A 21,381-nucleotide genomic window follows, 5' to 3' on the forward strand; every position below is an offset into this window, starting at 1 on the left:
CAGAAATACATGTACTGGCTTTGAAAACTGTGTCTATTACTTTGACAGTATACTAATAAATATGTATCTTAATATTACAATCATGATTATTTATGACTGAGATTTGAACTAAACCAGCAAAGGGCTTTGGCTAAACAACATAATGCTAGCTTGCTAGTTTACATATTGCTATATGTATTGCTTATTTGATTAATTGTATGTATTTGCATGGTTCTTGCAGTTTTCTTGGTTGTGTCTTCATTGTAGAAGGCACTAAATCGCTTTGGACCGCCATTTTAATAGTACCTAACGTAAAACATTGGTTATAACTGTATTGCTGCGGACTAAACTACACTGGTATTTTTCACCGCTTTCCAATGTCGTTTATTTAAACGAACCCACTGTCCCCACAGCGCTGACACTGTGTTGATACGCTGAGAAACAAACATTTAAATGCGTTTCTTGTGTCGAGTCGACGGTTTTAACCGACATCCAGACGGCGGCCGTGTTCAGAGGACTCTTGGATTTAACGGTTGGTCTCGACTCGGACTCGCAGTATCTCAACAACGACGCCGCGCGAGGTTTCACGAGGACGCCCTCGCAGTGTTGCCAGATTGGGACAGATTGGACCCGCCCAATCTAGCAACACTGGCTGCAGTGCGCTGCAGCCAGTGATGCCAGATTGTTCGGGAATTCTTGCCCAATCTGGCAACACTACGAGTGAGTCATTGGCGGGAGAACTTCAATGCCGTCAACGATGGGAAGCGGTTGAACAGACCACAGACGTTAGGCGTCGGTGACGGTGAGACTCCATAGCGACGTCGTTAGAACGTTTTCATACGGCTCAGCGGAGGCACATAATGCGCTAACTAGGCCTATACTGTGGCGTTACTTAAACTGTACCCAGCAAAGGTTTTTAGCTCCGCTTGACCAGCAGTTTGAATCTAGAATTGGAATTCTTTCTTAGCGATACTCCGCCATTTTGAGAGGGCTCAAGAGGGCGGTATTACCGTAAAATCCGAACCAAATCGACGTTGATATTATACCGTAACCTAGCTAATGAAAACTTTGTTGAGCAACGTCCTGCATGAGAATCGCTGTGGCAGTTTACACACAGCAATGGATCCCCATAACGACGAATCAATTAATTATAAATTAGGAGGCAATCACATACATACATTGACTACTAACAAAATAGCTAACATCAAATGCTCTTATGCTTTCAAAATGGAGGGGGGGGGGGGGGGGGGGGTCATCAAAGTCCGATATGAGCCAGTACAAACTTAATTCTGTTCAAGGTTATCTTGATAGTGCAAGGCTAGAAGGCTCAAATGTGTGAGAGATGATCATTTATGTTTACTGATGTTCTAGCAAATGGTGACAGGGCGTTAATAACGTCATATCTTGCTCTTTCCACAAGCTCTCTTTTGTGTTGTAATCAATGATGAGTGTATTCCTATTCGCCCAGCCTATGCCTTCTGAGTATTCTCAACGTGTCTACGGGCATACAGCCCAACTCTGATGGCCTACCTGTCTAGAAAACACACACTGAATCAAGACCACAAGACAAGGCACCTTTTTTGTTCTTCAAATATATAATCTTAGTTCAGTCATACAGATATATACATTGTATAATAAATAATATTTATAAAAACATAACATTTCAGATTATAAAATAAAAAGGGAATTATTCACTTTGTACAAAACTTTGGATATAGCAGGGGGGGAGGTGGGGTGGGGGGGGGGAGGTCAGGGGAGGTAGAGGGTTTGAGGAGATGTTGGCCCATGAGGACCATGTTAAGAGAGATGTGTTAGGGGTGACGCAGATCCTATGCTATGTGTGCACTGCGTGGTGCATGTGGCTTGTGAGTGTTTTTTGTTGTGAATATAATTAATAGGAGCAGTGTGAACTGTCAGGACATGTGGAGGGGAAAGTGCTCTCAGGGCTGGTTCCAGCGCTGTGCGGAGCCAACCCGCCTGCAACACGTCCTTCCCCGGTCTCCTTCGGCAACGCTGCGCACTGCATCCTCGACCGCACACTGGTGTTTCGGGCTGATTATGGTTCCACGTCGATGCAACGCAAGGGGGTTTACAGACCCTTTACGTCCTTGCAGACCCTCCTTGCGTCCACTGCAAGGGCCTGACGCGTACCTCCCGACAAGTGTAGCCTTGCGTCGAGGCGACGTAGCAGCAAGGGCTGTGATTGGTCCGCCAACTAAAAGCCAGACGCAGAACCAAAAACAGGTTTGCGACTGCGTCGAAGCGTCTGCCTGGTCCTTGCGTTGCGCCGACGTGGAACCATAATCAGCCCTAGTCACTGGCGGTAAATGTGATCACACACATGTGCGTGTGCGTTTGCACTCAAACACGCACACACACCACAGACACACGGATCACATCTTGCACAAATAGAGTAGGGATCGAGACCAGCTGCGGTCTCTGAAAGCTGTTCCCTTTATGTGCCAAGACGTTTTACCAATTAGAAGTTTGCAGTACAGGCCAGGTTTGTAAAACGGTAATCCTGTTTTGATATGAATTTGATAAGCCATTTGGATCAAATTCAAATTATTGTTATTCTTGTTTCGTTCATTTTTTTTTCCATTGTGAATATTGCAAGGCAAGTCAGTGTTCAATTCCAATAATAATAATAATTATGTTGGCGCATTTTTACAAAATCGTTCAGGCGTTTTTTTTATACTCAGTTGTTTTCCACACATGGAATCAAGGAATTTGAACTCTGCATCTTCATCGTCAACATCACCATCCGTGGATTTGATGACACAACATTTCAAACCTGACCATGAATCCACATTTCTTTGCGTGGGTTCTGTCCTATGGTATTGCTGTGTTAAATGATAATTATTATTCATTCAATAATAAATAGCTGTCACAACTGCTCCCTGACAGGTGGATGTGAACTGACTGTTGGGACGATGCAGAGACCGGAAGGACGGCCTAGCGGCCGGCTGGGGGAGGGTAACCAACCAGCCCAGCGCTCTTGTCTCCGCAGCACGGAGTGAGCAGGTACACACACACTACACACCTGTGTACCTGGTGTGAGCAAGTACACACAGCCCACACTACACACGTGTACCGGGTGTGAGCAGCTACACACACACTACACACGTGTACCGGGTGTGAGCAGGTACACACGGTACAGGCACACTACACACACGTGTACCGGGCGTGAGGAGGTACACACGGCACAGACACACTACACACACGTGTACCGGGCGTGCGCAGGTACATGCAGCCCACACACACTACACACACGTGTACTTGGTGTGAGCACGTACACACGGCCCACACACACTACAGACACATGTGTGGTGCAGGAAGTGGCGTGATCGGGGGCTCTGCATACCTGTTCACTCCTGCAGGCCTGCAGTCCTCCCAGTCCTGATGGTAATATTTCAACTATGATGGGCTATAAAATCAAGCTCTAACATATATCTTCTAGGCATACCAGCTCACCCAGAGCCAGTTCGTTCAGTTCACTCAGAGGCCTGAAGAGTGTGGTGTGTGTTTGTGTGTGTGTGTGTGTGTGTGTGTGTGAGGGGGGGGGGGGTTGTTGGGTTTATGGTGGGGGTGAGGATGGGAGGGGGCTTCATTGAGCTCAGTAGTCTGCAAGGACTGGACCTTGGCACCACCGGTGCCAACCTGCCCTTTGTGTAAAGTTCAGTTCAGTAGTTAAAAGTGGTCTCTTCCTTGGGCTGCAATGAGCCGTCCCAGAGAGGAACCGGAGAACCCGTAGACAGGGTGCTTTAGTTCTCCATAAGAGAAAGAAAGGTTTTGGGCCAGAACGGCCAGAGAAGCGAGGTTGTTAGTTGAAAGATGTTCCACGTTGCAAGAGAGCACTGCGGGTCCTCCGTTTTACTGCATCGATCTCTGGGGTAGAACGTAGAAGAGGTTTGGTGGGTCGTCAGCACAGAGGAAGAAATAAATAAATGGAGGGGGGGGGGGGGTGGTTGGGCAGCTGTTAATAGCCCAAAGCTGTAAAGGGGGGGCCACCCATGGAACAATGGTGCAACAACAACAACAACAACACAACAACCGACAACAATAAAATCTCCATCTCCTCCCATCAGAGCCGACCCCTGTCTGCTCCAGACTGGGACAGGTTCCAGTGGAATAGGTTCTGGGTGGGTGAAGGGGAGACAGATTCCCGGACTCAACACAGGTGGAGGTTATATTTCCCATTACTGAAGTGCCTTTAGCCTTTAGTCCCTGCCTCTTTGTGTGTGTGCGTGCATGAATGCGTGTGTGCATGTGTGCATGTGTTCGTGCATGTGTGTCTGTGTGTGCGTGGCCATGTGTTGGTATATAATGCAGTGTCCAAGACAGGTATATTTGACACAGGGGTGTTGCATGGTTATTGTCGGGGTGAGGGGGGGGGGGGGGATTGCAGTCCAGCGGTATCTCCTGTCTCACTGTCCGTCTGTCCGTCTCACTGTCTCTGGTAAAACAAGTCAGGACCGCTCCTGAGCCTCGTGCACCCACGCACGCACGCACCCATGCACCGCCGCTCACTTGCACGTGTGCACGTCGTACACACGCACACACTCCTGGCAGCTGACGTAGCAGCACCAGTGGAAGATGCAGTGGCACTTCTCCTTGCGCTTCTCAGTCCGTGTGTTGTGGCCCCGCCCGCAGCACAGCAGGTCGCAGCCCTCGATGCCGTGCGACGACACGTTGCACACGCGCTCCCGCGTCCCGAAGGAGCCTGTCTCCGGGTTGGGCTCGCAGAAGTTGGGCGAGCCCTCGTAGTAGACCAGGTCCCGCTCCGTGGGGTGCTTGAAGAAGGCGTACTTGGCGCGCAGTGTCTCCACCCAGCCCCGGGACTCCCGGTGCTTCTCCACCACCATCTCGGACGCGCTGTCGTACTTGTCCTTCAGGTAGTCGCCCAGCATGCGGAAGTCGGGCTGCGCCCACCAGCAGGTCTTCACCTCGCAGCTGCCCGACAGGCCGTGGCACTTGCAGCGCAGGTGCATGTGGTCCAGGATGGTCTGGGGTGGAGGAAGAGGAGGGTGGAGGAAGAGGAAGGAGGAGGAATAGGGAGGAAGAGGAGGGAGGGAGGAAGAGGAGGAGGAGGGTGGAGGAAGAGTTGGGTGGAGAAAGAGGAGGGTGGGGGAATAGGGAGAAAGAGGAGGGTGGGGGAATAGGGAGAAAGAGGAGGGTGGAGGAGAGGGGAGGAAGGGGAGGGTAGAGGAAGAGGAGAGGGGAGGAAGAGGAGGGTAGAGGAAGAGGAGGGGGGGGGGGGTAGACTTGTTAGTGATGTGAGGCTCAGAGTTATACAGTGCCTCCCCAATATGTGCTGCAGCATGAGCTCGTAACAGACATCAAACAAAAGGAGCTGAGCAGAATAAGTGTGAGTTGCAGCAGTGTCCTTGTTCCTCTATCTGTGTAACCCCTTCTCTCTGCTATCAGGCGAAATCAGGTTGATTTTTGCCCCGTTGTCAATTCAGAGGGATTCAGTGACGGCTCAATGCTGAGAACCTGGACTCCCCGTAAAGGACGGGTCTTTAAGAAGTAGAACAACACACCACTGTGCTCAGGCAGCTGGGAGGAACAGAAGCCAAGGTGCAGCTCCTGATTCCCTCTGAAGTTGTTGGCTTCCATTACACACCAGGACGCCCGCGGCCATGTCTTCACCTCCTTTTTTTTGTCCTGCTTTAATTTGAGCGGCTATATTTAGCTTCCCCCCAGGCAGGTGGCACCACCTCTGGGTGGGATAGAGAGAGAGAGAGAGAGAGAGGGAGAGAGAGAGAGAGAGAGAGAGAGAGAGAGAGAGAGAGAGAGAGAGAGAGAGAGAGAGAGAGAGAGCGAGCGAGCGAGCAAGCTCTCCATTCTCCATTCTCGTTGGTCATGCCACTCCTGTGGTCTTTGAGCTTTCGGGTCTGAGCAGATCAAAGAGCTGTCTCCTGGGCTGTGTGGTCTCTGAGTCTTCTCCACCTCCACCTGCACCACCCCCTCCCCCGTCTCTTCCCGTCCCCCACCAGTGATGGTTTAAGTCTGCACGGATTCCCTTCACTTCCCCTCCACTCACTCCCCTCATTCGGTCTGTCAAGGGGACTTTTTTCATTGGGATGCAAGGCATGAAAGGCGTGGTGGGGGTGGGGGTGGGGCAGGTGGAGGTGATGCTAAGATCGGTAATTACCCATTCAAAGTGAAGTGTTACTTTAAAATGAATTGTGTGTACAAGTCAAACAGTGCGGTCCCTGTCTGTGGTGCTTCCACTGCGTTCCACAGAACAGGGGCTCTGCAGACGGGCTTTCCCTTGTGTTGGTGCTCTGGCCTCCTGTTTGGCTGCTGGTCTAGGTGGGCTGGGGGCTGTGCTATGATGATACAGTCAACAAGACACCAGGCCAACAAGGAAGGGATTCATTGTAATGGATAAATTAAGTGTTGCTATGCCTATTCAAGCTCTGACCTGTCTCCTTGACCTGTGTATGACCTTGTGTGTGTGTGTGTGTGTGTGGTAGAGAGTGGCGAGTGGCTACCGTGTGAGTGTGTGTGTGTATGTGTGTGTGTGTGTGTGTGTGTGTGTGCCCACCGTGCGTCCGGCCTCGTTGTTGTGGCGGTTCATGGCGGACCGGGCGTCCGGACGGTTCTCCCGGGCGTCGGCGAACTCGCGGGACACCAGCACCCCGAACTCTGCGTCCTCGCTGCAGCCACCCCACTTCCAGCCCTCGCCCGGGGGGCCCTTGTGATGCGAGTCGCAGCCGCACATGGTGGACGTCCCCTCTGAGCAGGACCGCGTCACCGCGAAGGCCACGCCCGCCGACGCGATGGCGTGGACGAACGCCGACTCTCTGGTGGCTAGGAGGGGGAGGGAGGGAGGGAGAGGGAGGGAGAGAGGGTACGAGTAAGGGGAGAAGGCAACAAGGAAGAGAGAGGGAACAGGGGAGAGAATAAAGAAGATGGGGACAGACAGACAGGGAGGGCGGGAGGGAGGGAGGGAGGGGGGGAAGAAGGGGGAGGGAGGGAGGGGACAGAGGGAAAGAGGGTATGCGTAAGGGGACAAGGTAACAAGGAAGAGAAAGGGAACAGGGGAGAGAATAAAGAAAATGGGATAGACAGACAGGGAGGGAGGGAGGGAGGGAGGGGGAGGGAGGGAGAGAGGGGGGGGGGGGAGATTATGTCAGTCTTTTAGCTCATCATCCTGGACACCCACACATGAGGGCGATGGCCCGGGGGCGACCACAGGGCCTGTCATGCCCCATCATCCCCAGGAGGAACATTCCTCCGCGTGATGCAATGCCTCTGGAACACGGAGGCGAAGAGGAGCAGCTCCTCTGGAGGAGGGGCGGCTCAGCGCCCGACTCCTCCACACCCGCACCCTACCCGACCTCACCTGCTGGACCCCTGGGGACGCGGACTGACAATGAACTACAGACATGAAGGGGGTGTCTGAACAAGGAAACAAGGAGCACCCCCCACCCCCCCCCACACACACAGTGTCAGAGAGAGAGAGAGAGGGCCCAGTAGCCTCTGCCCCCCAGTAGCCTCTTCCCCCCAGTAGCCTCTGTCTCCCAGTAGGCTCTGCCTCCCAGTAGTCTCTGCCTCCCAGTAGGCTCTGTTTCCCAGTAGCCTCTGCCTCCCAGTAGCCTCTGCCTCCCAGTAGCCTCTGCTTCCCAGTAGCCTCTGTCTCCCAGTAGCCTCTGCCTCCCAGTAGGTTCCTTCTGACCTCCTGAGGTGTGCTGCTTTGCATGTGGATAGTGTTTCAGGAATGTTGTCATCACCCCCTTCAACACACACACATTTACACTCTCTCACACACACACACACACACACACACACACACACACACACACACACACACACACACATTTACACTCACACACACACATTTACACTCACTCACACACACACACACACACACAGCCCGAGGCCTTCTTGTGAAACTGAGTCGATAGACTCAGATCTGTTTTGTGTGAGTGTGTGTGTAGTGTGTGAAGTGTGTGTCTGTGTGTGTCTGTGTGTGTGTGTGTGTGTGTGTGTGTGTGTGCGCGTAGAGGGATGGAGTTACACCTTCTTTGAAGGCAACAGCTTATTATGTAAGCGGACACCATTGTGTCCCGATCGCCGCACACTTACCGCCGCTCACCTGTTTCACTATATGTGTACGGAGAAATGCACATGCACGTGTATGCACACACACAGGCACAGGCACAGGCACACACACACACACACACACACACACACGCATTCCCACATCCAAGGTAGAGCTGTGAGGGTGGCTGGTCGCTCTAGTGATGGTCAGCGAGCCAGGATCATGTTGGGGAGAGAGTTCTCCAGACAGACAGCCTACAGACAGACACCCCCTCTAACAGGATGCTGCTACACTGAGCTACGAGAATGGAGGCTTTGAATCAACGAGGATGCATCTAAACCACAGCAGCCACAGGGTGTAATCCATTTTACTCCACCCAAACATATAGCATGTAGGTCTTCGACTTGATTTTTATAAAGAAATGTGGGCACTTAGGGTTTATATATTTTCTTTAAATAAATAACAATCATAATTTCTTCCCAAAGCACAGTCTCGTGTAGCACAGACTGGTGTAGCACAGACTGGTGGAGCACAGACTGGTGCAGCACAGACTGGTGCAACACAGACTGGTGCAACACAGACTGGTGGAGCACAGACTGGTGCAACACAGACTGGTGCAACACAGGCTGGTGCAGCACAGACTGGTGCAACACAGACTGGTGCAACACAGACTGGTGGAGCACAGACTCGTGTAGCACAGACTCGTGCAGCACAGACTCTACCTCACACCCTCGCAGTCTCGGGTGCAAATCCCCTGTGAATGCCCGTGTGACGGGGGGACACGGTCGGGCCTAGGTCGGGCGTCCCGGCCCCCCGGCCCCCCGGCCCCGCGGGGCCGTGCCAGGCCGACACAACGGGTGCCTGTGAACCGCGGGGCCCCGGGCCCTGGCGCGGCTCCGGCTACCTGCTGGGCTCATCAATCCACCTTTGTCTCCCTTGTGTCACGCCGGGTTAGCGGCACAAAGGGCCCAGCGACTCGCGGGCCCTCGGCCCTGCTCAGCCCGGAGCTGGCATTCCCTGGACCCCCCCCCACGCCGCCCCCCCACCCATCCCCCACCTCCGACACACCACCTAACCTTCAGGCCACCCCACCACCAACACACTCAGCTCAGATCCCCTCCTCCACCCCCAGAGCGGCCCAGGCTGCTGACCCGGGCATAGGGTTTAACCAGCACTGCTGCTGACCCGGGCGTAGGGTTTAACCAGCACTGCTGCTGACCCGGGCATAGAGCAGTGGGTAGAGCAGGGAGTAGAGCAGGGAGTAGGGAGTAGAGCAGGACGTAGAGCAGGGAGTAGAGCAGGGAGTAGGGAGTAGAGCAGGACGTAGAGCAGGGAGTAGAGCAGGGAGTAGGGAGTAGAGCAGGACGTAGAGCAGAGAGTAGAGCAGGGAGTAGGGAGTAGAGCAGTGGGTAGAGCAGGACGTAGAGCAGGGAGTAGGGAGTAGAGCAGTGGGTAGAGCAGGACGTAGAGCAGGAAGTAGAGCAGTGGGTAGAGCAGGGAGTAGAGCAGGGAGTAGAGCAGGGCGTAGAGCAGGAGGTAGAGCAGGGAGTAGGGAGTAGAGCAGGACGTAGAACAGGAAGTAGAGCAGGGAGTAGGGAGTAGAGCAGGACGTAGAGCAGGGTTAAACCAGCGCTGCAGCACCAGGTTGGTGGTGCCAGCGTGCTGTTGAGCAGGAGTTGTGTCTTGAGTCAGTGGAACTGCAACTCCTCACTCCTTCACTCGCTCTCGTCTCATTTCCTTATTCCTTTCCTCTCTACTTTATTCCCCTCTTTTATTCATCCCTCATTTCCTTCTCTCTCCCGTTTCCCTCTTCCTTTCAGTCGTCCTCCCTCTCCTTTCGTTTTTAGTTTCCTCCCTCCTTCTTCCATCACCCTTCCTGCCTCCTGCCCTCAAACTTTCATCACCCTTCCTTTCTCCTCCCCTTCTTCCCTCCCTCGTGTCCTTCCTTCCTCACGTCCTCTCTCCTCGCTGCAGCCGGCATGAGGCAGAGAGATCCCCTTTCAGCCTGTTTTCACCACAGAGTCAAAAGGGCGTGTGAATGTGCGGCCCGTGGGAGCTTGGTCTGTGTGAGGCGCGCCGGTCTTCATGCACAGCAGGGGGGCGAGCGGAGCCCCCCCCCCCCTCTCCTTTCTATTGCCTGTAATCTCATTTGGGGTCTCCCCTCCCGCTTTTTATTTGACTGGGAGAGCTGGTTGGAAGCCCACACTGGCACATCTCTTTAGTGCAGAATCCTGTCTCCCCTCTGACACACATACACACACACACACACACAGACACAGACACACACACACACACACACACACACACACACACGCAGATACACACACACACACACACAGACGCAGACACACTCACACACACACACACACACACAGACGCAGACACACACACACACACACACACACACTCACACACACACACACACACACACACACACACACGCAGATACACACACACACACACAGACACACACACAGATGCAGACACACTCACACACACACACACACACACACACACACACACAGGGCCAATTCATTTCCAATCACCAGCAACAGATTGCGACTCCCAACACATCAACTGTTAGCGTATAATGAAGTGTTTCGGTTAGTGTGATAATAAGCTGGCTGGCTCCGTTTCCTCTGCCTCATTCCCGGCATTGGCCTCATTGGTCTGTGCTGGAGTGCTTTCAAAGACTCTGCTCCAGCTGAAACATTTGACACCTGATTAGGGCATGATCTTTTATGCCTGCTATTTTTTCTCTCTCTTTCTTCCCGGCGCTTGTTAGTTCTTGTGCGCGAGAGTAAACAGCGGTGGGGAAGCCAGGGCCGAGGACCTCAAAGCGCGCCGAGGTGGAGGTGGGCCGGAGGGGAGCGATGTGTCGGTGCTTGCGTTCTGCGCCTCGTTCCACTAGCACTGCCAGTCAAGGTCTGAATTAGCGGGATTGCTGTAGTCGACGTTCCCTCGGCGAATGAATGCTACGACTAGAGGCCCTAGGCTAAACATGGCCAGCTACAGAAGGTTTAATTGCCAACGATAGTTTATACTTTTTCTCGTGAAGCTTGTTTATCTATCTTTGATCTAATTACATCTTTACATAAAATACTAAACAAACAATGACAATACCTACTGCCTAACTGTCTCCCTGTCTGTCTATCTATCTATCTGTCTGCCTGCCCGTCCATCCGTCTGTCCCTTCCTCTGTCTGTCTGTCTGTCGGCCGGTCTGTCTGTCTGTCGGCCTGTTTGTCTGTCTTGTCTTGTCTGTCTTGTCTGTCAGTCTTATCACATTAACTGGTACTGTATCGGCCTATAAAGCGCATGAGACCCTGACACTGACCCCGGGTTTGGTCGGGCCCGGCCCCGGGGGGGAGGAGCCTACCTTTGTCCAGCACAGGGCCGAAGATGGCCAGGTTGTCCTTGATGGTGGTGCAGTTCCAGCGCCGGCCTCTGAACTGGTGCTGGCACTCCTGGATGCCCAGCTTCACGCCCTCCGCCACGCTGGGCATGATCTCCATGTAGTTGCGGCAGAAGCGCAGCTGCTTGGGCACCAGGCCGGGGATGGAGCCGCACAGCAGCGGCTGGGAGCCCAGTGACGAGTACTGCTGCCCCAGGGCCAGGGACCTGGGCGGGGGGGGGGGGGGGGGGGGACACACTGGGTTAGGAACACTGACCAGTACCTGTGGTGGAGGCATTTCGCTGAGGTAGATCATGCTTGCACACAGACATCATCGGTTGGAGTTGAGCCGCTTAATTTGTTTAGTTTGGGCTTAGGGGGGTAGAGCGGACGGACTTGTAACCAGAAGGTTGCTAGGTCGATCCCCGGCTCTTAGCTGAGTGTTGAGGTGTCCCTGAGCAAGACATCGCAACTGCTGCCAACGAGATGGCTGTCGCCTTGGATAAAAGCGTTGGCTAAACGCCCTTAAGGTAAAGTGTAAATGGTAGTCACTGTGCAACGATTCATCAGAAGCTTCTTTGATTTGACAATGTTTCGGTTCCTGTTTGGATGCATTATTAGCTCTTTAGACGAGGGTCTGAATGAGCTCTTGCATGGTCTCAGTTCTATCACAAGCAGCTCACATTTGGCTCAACGCTTATATTAACTCTGTGTGTGTGTGTAATTGTGTGTGAGACGGGTTTTAGACTTCCAAAGAACAGAAAGTGTACGCTGGCCTCTGAACGGGGCCTCACAAAGGCCTTGGCGATGTGTCACTGAGGCCCCTGCGAGAGGCTATAGGTAACCCTGTTACTTCCCTTCTCCATATCCTTCCACTGTTAATGGCAGCAGTGTGTTGTGTTACAGCCATTTACATTCAGGGCGTTTAGCAGATGCTTTTATCCAAAGCGACTTACAATAAGTAAATTTGTCAGAAGAAAGAGAAACAACAATATATCGCTGTCGGTGCGAAGATGTTCCTAGAACCAAGTGCCAAGCACTAAGGATGGCTAGGTTAACCCATTCCCCGTATACAACAGAGATAGCTAGGATAAGATGCTACACATTGCTAAGTTCTATTTTTAAGTGCATTTTTGTACAACATACAATAAGTGCGTACATTTACATACGACACACGCTCTTGATGTTGTTTTCTCGTTCTATTCAGTCATGAATCACTTCCTAGACACCAGTGAGTTCAGCCCTGTGGCTCCCTGGACTCTCTGTTGCCTTATGAACTTCATGCAGTGGACTTCAGATCCCCTGTTCCCACACACACGGATGTGATCTACTGGTTCTGACTTCTTAAATGTTCCCTCTGGTAGAATGCTAAGGCATCGCACGCTTCACTGATGACCCCGTGAGACAGCAAACCAGGGCTGTGTGTGTGTGTGTGTGTGTGTGTGTGTGTGTGTGTGTGTGTGCGTGCGCATGTGTCCGTGCATGTGTGTGCTTGTGTGCTTGTGTGTGTGTGTGTGTGTGTGTGTGCGTGCGTGTGTGCGCATGTATCCATGTATCCATGCATGTGTGTGTGCTTGTGTGTGCGTGCGTTTGTGTGGTGATACCCCCGCAGGTAAAGAACATTTTAATATGGAACATCTGAAGGGTTTTGTGCCCGGCAATGTTGTGTTGATAATTGGTGGTCTTCCTCCTCCCCTCTATGCTCCTCCTCTCCTTTGGAGGAAGACGGCGGTGTGCTGCTAATGGACAACGAAGACGCTGCAGTGAGGTGTTTCAGCCGACGGGCTGAGTCTGATGTGCCTACACAGGGATCCATAACCACAACAGAGCAGCAGGCCAGCCGACCTGCCAGAAACCATTACCATTTCATTGAGGTAATTAATTTAACTGCTGTCGTTTTTTCCCTCGGAAAGAGATGAGGGAGAGTGGAAGGTGTGCCCTGTTCTAACACGTCCTCGACGGCGACAAGCCCCGACTAATTTGCCGCTTCAGAATCGACTGCACACTACTGTTGTTTATTTACCCCCTTGAGCACAGGTCAATTGCACAAATTAAGCAAACATGCCTTTGAGAGAGAGAGATACACTGAGGTGTGAGAGCTCTGTGACAGCTTGAGGTGTGATGTGAGCCACACATCCAACACTGGTTCTTCTGGGAATGTGGTCACAGTGTGTGTGAGAGAGAGAGAGAGAGAGAGAGAGAGAGAGTGTCGAACTGTCAATCTTTGTTCCGAGCCGTGAACATGCCTAGAAGTGCGTGAAGTGCACGGGCGTGGGCTGTGGTGCTGGAGGCCCTGAGAGGATCAGGGGCGGGGAATAGACAGCTCTGATCAGATCAGAGTCTACTTGGGATGACCTCAAGACCCCTGCAGGGCGCAACCCAATCACAGCAGCCCGGGACTCTGAGAGATGAGTGTTGGGGTGGGGGGGGGGGGGGGGGGGGGGGTGGTGTCGCTTCCCAGCACAGAAGCCCAGCCATTCAGTGATCACAGGGAACAGAAAACCCCCCCCTTGAGACAGGTCCACAGCTCAGGTACACTTCTGCTTTCTACACGACCCCCCCGCACCCCCACTACCAAACTGTGTCTCACACACACACACACACACACACACACACACACAGGGACACTCAGAGATGTGCAGGTGAGCCCTGCATTTCCCAGAACTGGGCTCCTGATGAAGACGGAAGGCTGGGAGCCGATGCTGTTGCAGCTTGTTGTGGAGCGTGGAACAGTGGCACGATGTCAACGATCAGAGGAGCGTCTGTCCAACACACAAGAAGAAGAGTAATCGTGTCTTTGACGAACACAGGCGAAGCGGTTGAAGATACCGTCTCATTGTTGTGACGTCACACAAACTTGACACACAAGGCCAAACATCCCTCCACTGTTCGACTCGGAGGACGGCGCTTCCTTTAATGTCAGCCCCCGGTCCCGGTCTTAAACCTGCCCCACGTCGTAACCCTGTGACCTCATCCCCCCCCCCCTCCTCTGGTGTCTGGTGGGCGGGATGACTCAGTGGCATAATTACACCGTCTAGCTAGCTGGCTATGCTACTGCCCATTCATTCCCGCTCAAGGTGGACCTGCGTGGAAGTTCTCCTTCTTTGGACATGTTTGTGTAATAGCCGTGAGAGACGTGTGGAAACGTATCTAGGAGGTGGACGACGTCATGCCTCTTGCTTTCACTCCTAAACACAGACAGAGAGAGACTCGCAAACTCTCGTATGCGGGAGGAAACACCTGAGAGCCAAGAACCGATGGAGAGCTCGGATGGAGCCTGGCAGCATGTCGAGGTGCCTGCTGACGCTGGGGTTTAAACCCTGATTGAGGAGGGATCTCCCAGGTAATGAATTGTGTAACCGCACGGAGCGTTGGGGTCGGGCAGAGCGTGTTTGGACCCAGAGGACGGTGGTGTTGGTTAAGGCGGAGCCTGCTCTGTAATGAACACATGAAAGCGACGGTTTGAGGCAAGGTGCTAACGACAGTCTCAACCTCACTGAGCGAGAGGGCCCTTGGCTGCAGACCGGCATTATGCAAATACACACCCACGCAAGACACGACGAATACACACTCCCAACAACACAACGCACACACACCTAACAGCACAACGCACACACACTTCCGACAACACAACGCACACACACACTCCTAAATACACAACTCACACACACTCCCAACAACACAACGCACACACACACTCCTAAATACACAACACACACACTCCCGACAACACAATGCACACACACTCCCAACAACACAATGCACACACACTCCCGACAACACAACATACACACACACACTCCCAACAACACAATACACACACACTCCCGACAACACAATGCACACACACTCCCAACAACACAATGCACACACACTCCTGAAAACAAAATGCACACACACTCCTGAAAACACAACGCACACACACTCCCAACAACACAACGCACACACTCCCGACAACAAAATGCACACACACTCCTAACAACGGAATGCACACACACTCCTGAAAACACAACGCACACACACTCCCAACAACACAACGCACACACTCCCGACAACGTGTGTGTGTTTCATCCCCACTGGACCAAGAAAGGTCTAGATGGAAGATCACCTGAATACAGAATACAAAAACCTCTCCCAGCCCTCCCCCAGGGGGACAGCTGGGGGCCGGGGGGTGGGGGGGGGGTGAGGTTTGTTGTAGTAAGTCCCTGAATGAAAAGGCACTGGAAACCACAGACAGCCAGCAGTGCACACAAAGGGATTCCACTGCACACCTCACTGGGGGGCACACCAACACACCAACACACCAACGCAGCCTACCAGTCAGGTATGTGGCGGGTATTTTTAGAACAGGGATCTTCGGTGGCAGCCCCACCCGAGCCTCCTGTGAAGTCACTTACACCACCCCACCCCCCCCCACAAAGGAATGGACCGGTAGATTTGTAGTCGATCGATTTTGTGCGTATGAGTCTAGTCAATCCATTTAGGGCAGTATGTGGCTCAGGAGGAGGTAGAGCAGGTTAGCTGGTAACCAGATGGTTGCTAGTTTGATCCCGGCTCCTCCTAGCTTAGTGTCGACTGAGCAAGGCGCCTCACCCTGACTGCTCCTGGCGAGCCGGCTGTCGCCTTGCATGGCTGACACCGCCGTCGGTGTGTGAATGTGTGCATGAACGGGTGAATGTGAGGCAATAATTGTAAAGCGCTTTGAGTGGCCACTGGTTAGATAAGAGATGTATAAATGCAGTCAATTTACCATTAACGGTACCGGTGCCTTCATAAGCTCAGCCTTTGACACCGGGTTGAGGATCTGGTCACGCACTCCTCTGTACACGACCGGTTTGTGTGTCGCGAGGGCTGTAGTACATGGGCTCTGCATGAGGCACCTGTAGGCCGGTGACGGATGGGTTCTCCCCCTCGTCGTGTTGTGGCCCGAGGGCTGGAGACGGCCCGCAGCTCGCTGACCCTATGACACCTGCGACCGCCCGGCCCCGAGCGCTGGGAACCGAGTTCATGACCAGAGACCCTGTGTGTGTGTGTGTGTGTGTGTGTGTGTGTGTGTGTGTGTGTATGTGTGTGTGGGTGCGCGCACGTGTGTGTGTCTTTATATAAGCCTGACTATAGATGTGTGCGGCTGTTTGTGTGTGTACATCTGAGTGCATGTGTGTACTTGTGTGGACGTGTGTGTGTGTGTGTTGCGTGCATGCGTATGTGTGTGTCACCCCCATGGGACCAGGAGAGGTCTAGATGGAAGGTCACCTGACACACACTGGAATGTCCTTTTTTAAATCCGAGTGAATGTGAGCTGACATTGAGACCAAACAAGCAAACAACAAACAAACAAACAAAGTGCGTCACACAGAGCATGCTACGGTGTGTTTTGACATAAATCTACGGGTCTACGCGCCCATGAAGCTGTCCTCCATCTGGGGACAGGCCGTGCAGGTCCAGACCGCCCTGGCTTAGGGTTCGAGGACAGTCCTGATTATGAGGGAGGTTTTTCATAATCTGGGACATTCCTTTGAATGTCGGCTGCGACGGACCGCGAGCGACTCGTCGCAGGAAAATCAGCAGGAAATAGTTTCTTTGGGTCTCGTTTAATTATGTTGTTTTAACCGAGAGGGGAAAGCTCTCTCCCTTCCTGTGTCTGTCTGTCTGTCTGTGTTTCTGTATGTCTGTCTGTCTGACTGTGTGTCTGTCTGTCTGACTGTGTCTGTGTGGATATCCACTTTAGTCGGAGGAAGCTACAGTTTGCGTGAGAGAGAGAGAGAGAGAGAGAGAGAGACAGGCCTTCAGGTGTATGGAGAGGGGAGAGACAGGCCTTCAGGTGTATGGAGAGGGGAGAGACAGGCCTTCAGGTGTCTTCAGTTTCCCTTCAGGGAGAGAGACAGGCCGACGTGGTCTCTCTCGGTCACAGCGTCTCCGCCGGCCCCACCGCTGAGTCGTCCACCGACAGACGGCGGCTGATGGTGAACGCTGATAGTTTGTCTGCATGTCTGAACAAGTGAACTTATTTCATTATGGAAAGATTAATAACGTTAGCTTAGCATGGCGCTGAGCCGGGAGCTGGTTCCCCCCCCCCCCTTCCCCCCCCCCCCCCCCCCCACGCTGGGTGTGTGCGGCTTCTGTACCGGGCTCAGAGACCCGGGGTGGCGGTCTGCTGTCTGCCAGGCCGGGAGTTTGCTCTGAACTCCTCTAATCTCTCCTCTATACATCGAGATGCGCAGGCTCAACCTGTCAGAAACACCCTGAGGACAAGAACACCAGAACGAGGCTCCCTCGCTCTCGCTCTCTCATCGCTCTCTCTCTCACTCTTGCTCCCTCGCTCTCACTCTCTCACTCTCTTGCTCTCTATCCCTCGCTCTCGCTCCCTCACTCTCTCTCTCTCTCTCGCTCTCTCTATCTCCCTCGCTCTCACTTTTTCTCACACTCTCTCTCTGTCTCTCTCTGTCTCTCGCTCTGTCTCTCTCTCTCTCTGTCTTTCTCTCTCTCTCTCTCTCTCTCACTCTCTCTCTCAGAGGTGCTGTGAAGAGACACCATCAGCCATCAGAATCTCAATTATAAATCCACGGTAGCTTGAGCGAGATGAGAGAGAGACAAAGACCTTGTGGGGGGAGAGAGGAGTAGTAAGTGGGCCACGGAAAGTTGCGGTGCGGCGCCTGAGGATGGGGACTTTTATTTTGGCGAAGGCTGGAATGCGCCGTTCCTCTCAGTGTTTTTGTTGTCGTTCTGTTTTTCTTTTGGCACGCTTTTGATTTGCAGTCCAACAGCTCCTGGCTGATCTGATAAACATGACAGACCCCTGACTAATGTTCCACCACTCTTCTTCTCTTCCTTTCCTGTTCTCTCTCTTTTTCTCTCTCTCTATTTCTTTCTCTCTCGTCTTTTCTTTCTATCTCTCTCTCTGTCTCTCTGTCTTGCTGTCTCTCTCTCTCTCGCGCGCCTTCTCTCTCACTTTCTGTCTCTCTCGTCTTCTCTCTCTCTCTCTCACTGTCTTGCTGCCTCTCTCTATCCCTCTCACCTTTTCGCTCTCTCTCTGTCTCTCGCCGTCTCTCTCTCTCTCTCTATTTTTATTTAGCTTCTTTCCCTCACCCCTTCCACCACCCTTTCTCCCCCTACCCCCTCCCTCCCTAGGCTGACACCAGGGAGGCTGAAGGTATGGAGGAGTGAACCAGTGTAATCCCAGCAGGGTGTAAACACTGGAGCGGCTTGTCGGGGGGGAAACCCGCCTGGGCGGACTGGGAATACTGGGTGTGTATCGTACAGGTGCTGGTCTGTGCGGAGGTGGGGGGGAGAGCTCTTGGGGTTGTTAACTTTGATTAATAACTGTGACTGATATTTAAAGTATTGCTCGCTTATGAAAAGAGCAGAGTTTCAGAATGTTGTTTCAATCAATCAGTTGTTGTTTGTTCTGTGTTCCCCTTAATTCAAAGTAGATTTCTATTTCTATTTTATTTAATAATGATAATCATAAAATAATGATAAAATAAATCAAGGTGGCACATCGAAGGCCGTTGTATGATCTGCCCCATAAGTTACCTGAGGGAGATGGAGAGAGAGACAGAGAGAGGCTGCAGAACCACAGCAGAGGAGAGTGAGAAACAGAGAACACAAGCTGAATGATTTCTCATCCCCAATTTACCAATCGTCAGTTATAAATGGGATAAATATCCTCCCTATAAAATAATTAAATGTAGATAAAATTTCCTCCACCTAGACTCTGCATAGCCTCCCCCCCACACCCCTTTTACGCACTTATTGTATGTTGTATGTCCTGGCACTTAAAAACAGTACTTATCATTGTGTAGAATCTTATCCTAGCTATCTCTGTTGTATACGGGGAACAGGTTAACCTAGCGATTGTTAGTGCTTGGCACTAACAATGTTCTATGAACATCCTTACTGTACAGACAGCGATATATTGTTGTTCCTCCTTCTTCTGACAAATGGACTTATTGTTAGTCGTGTTGGATAAAAGCGTCTGCTAAATGCCCTAAATGTACTGTAAATGTAATAAAATTAAGGAAAATGTAGAAGATAACTAGCCTCGAAATCCAGACCCACATCTAGAAAGCTGTAGGGTCTGGCAACGAGTAATGAAAATGGCCCAACTCGAGGGGCGGAACCAAGCATACATTTGAAAAACTTTCACTGCACGCAATTGGATAACACTACGACCAATCAGAAGAATACAAGGGGTGACGCATCCAGACCAGCGGGGCTAACCAATAGATAAGACTCTTGCCGTATACGATGGGTAAAACAACAACGCTTTTGGCCCGCCTATATCAGATACACTGATGTGATTGGTTAATGTTCTGGGTTTGGGCAATCGGGGAGTGAGTATATTGCTTGTTCCCAGAGTGACTCGCTGAGCAAATTCAAATTGTGCTCTCGCGAGAACGCTGGATTTCCAGGGTAGAAGATAATGCAAAGTAAAGAATAAATCAACTAAAACACAAAGTAAAGAATAGATAAACTAAAACACAAGGAGAGGCGGTGTCCCGTCAGCCGCAGAAGGCTGATGGATCTCTGCTGCTCTGCGGTGTAATCTGGGGGCCTGCTCACCTGGGGGGTTTCCAACAGGTGTCAGGCCTTATCCCTCACAGCCGCTGGAGAGCCTGCCCTCTACTCCCGCCGAATAATTAGCTACTGCGAACACGGCAATCACACACACACACACACACACACACACACACACACACACACACACACACACACGGTAGACAGATCCCTCAGGTGTGTGAGAGAGGGCAGAGAGAGGCTGTCCTGCTGTCCTCTAATGACCTCCCTCTCCTCTCCTGTCATCAGGGCCGCTCCAGGCTTTGAGGAACGGCTGCTGTGTTGTTAGAGCGGCTAATCGCCCAGCACTACACCGCCTGGACTTTGTCATATCTCTCTCCTACGCCGTCACCGGCACACGGCCCCCTTTGATGCCAGGTTGGGACCAGGAATCCCCTCGCTGTACTCCTGCTTCTGCTTTGAAACCGCTCGCTCTTTGAACCTCGGTGAGCCCAGCAGGGGGTCCTTGTCCCGCCCCCCTAACACCAGCTCACTGACTGAAGGTAAGCAATCGGAGGGCCGCTGTAAACCACAGTTACATGGCTCAGACGGCACTGATCCTCGTCTGATGGATCTTAAGGATCATGTGTTTGTTATTGAAGTGAGGCCGTCTCAAACGTAACCCCTCCCCTCGGGTCACTTTGGTCTTCCAACGCTCTGAGCCATCGACGTATCAATGGGGTTAACTCCCTGGGTTAGTGGTGGACAGGGAGGGGTTAGCTAGCCGGGTTAGTGGTGGATCAGGAGGGGTTAGCTAGCACGGGTTAGCGCTGGATAGGGAGGGGTTAGCTCGCCGAGGGGTTAACTAGCGGGGTTAGTGGTGGATGGGGAGGGGTTAGCTAGCCCGGTTAGCAGTGGATGGGGAGGGGTTAGCTCCCCGGGTTAGCGCTGGATAAGGAGGTCTGTGACCGGGGTTAGCTCCCCGGGTTAGCGGTGGATAAGGAGGTCTGTGACCGGGTTGCTAGGGGCGAGCCGGTCTTTCGGTTGGGATGTCCCACATGGCAGAGGACCGCGGTTATCTTTGACCCTGGCATCGCTACAGACTCCAGCCATTGATACACAATTACAGCTTCCTAAGAACAGCATTCTTTGGGTTTCCCCCCCCCTCCCTCCTCATCCTCCCCCTCCTCCTCCTCCTTCTCCTCAGTGAGGATAATGCCTGGACATCCTTGATCTTTTCACACAGGACTGCAAACGGAGGGATTTTCTCTCGTAGAAAAAAAATCATTAAAGTGATCCCTTTGCCATAGGTGGGGGCCTTTTTTAGGTGAAGGGGGGGTGAAGTAAAAAAGAAAGAGGGGGTTCGGGGGGGGGGGGGGGGAGGGGGGGGTGGTCAGATAATGACATTCCGGAGACCGGGAGATACACCATAGATCTCCCCATTCAAGCCACTGGCGCTG

The 21,381-nt window shown here is 52.5% G+C and overlaps 1 protein-coding gene across 1 annotated transcript; it reads right to left on the reverse strand.

The window, feature by feature from the left end:
- Positions 1 to 4,505: 4,505 nt before the first annotated feature.
- Positions 4,506 to 21,034, reverse strand: LOC311355100 (proto-oncogene Wnt-3-like; the record flags this gene model as incomplete). The annotated part of the gene is made up of 5 exons (XM_084474834.1): positions 4,506 to 4,985; positions 6,533 to 6,798; positions 11,411 to 11,652; positions 20,334 to 20,478; positions 20,980 to 21,034. 5 exons carry the CDS (start codon positions 21,032 to 21,034, stop codon positions 4,506 to 4,508), a joined length of 1,188 nt encoding a protein of 395 aa, XP_084330960.1.
- Between the last annotated feature and the right edge of the window lie 347 nt (positions 21,035 to 21,381).

Source organism: Micromesistius poutassou (assembly GCF_964030765.1).
Source record: "Micromesistius poutassou genome assembly, chromosome: 11".
In the NCBI taxonomy this organism is placed as follows: Eukaryota; Metazoa; Chordata; class Actinopteri; order Gadiformes; family Gadidae; genus Micromesistius; species Micromesistius poutassou.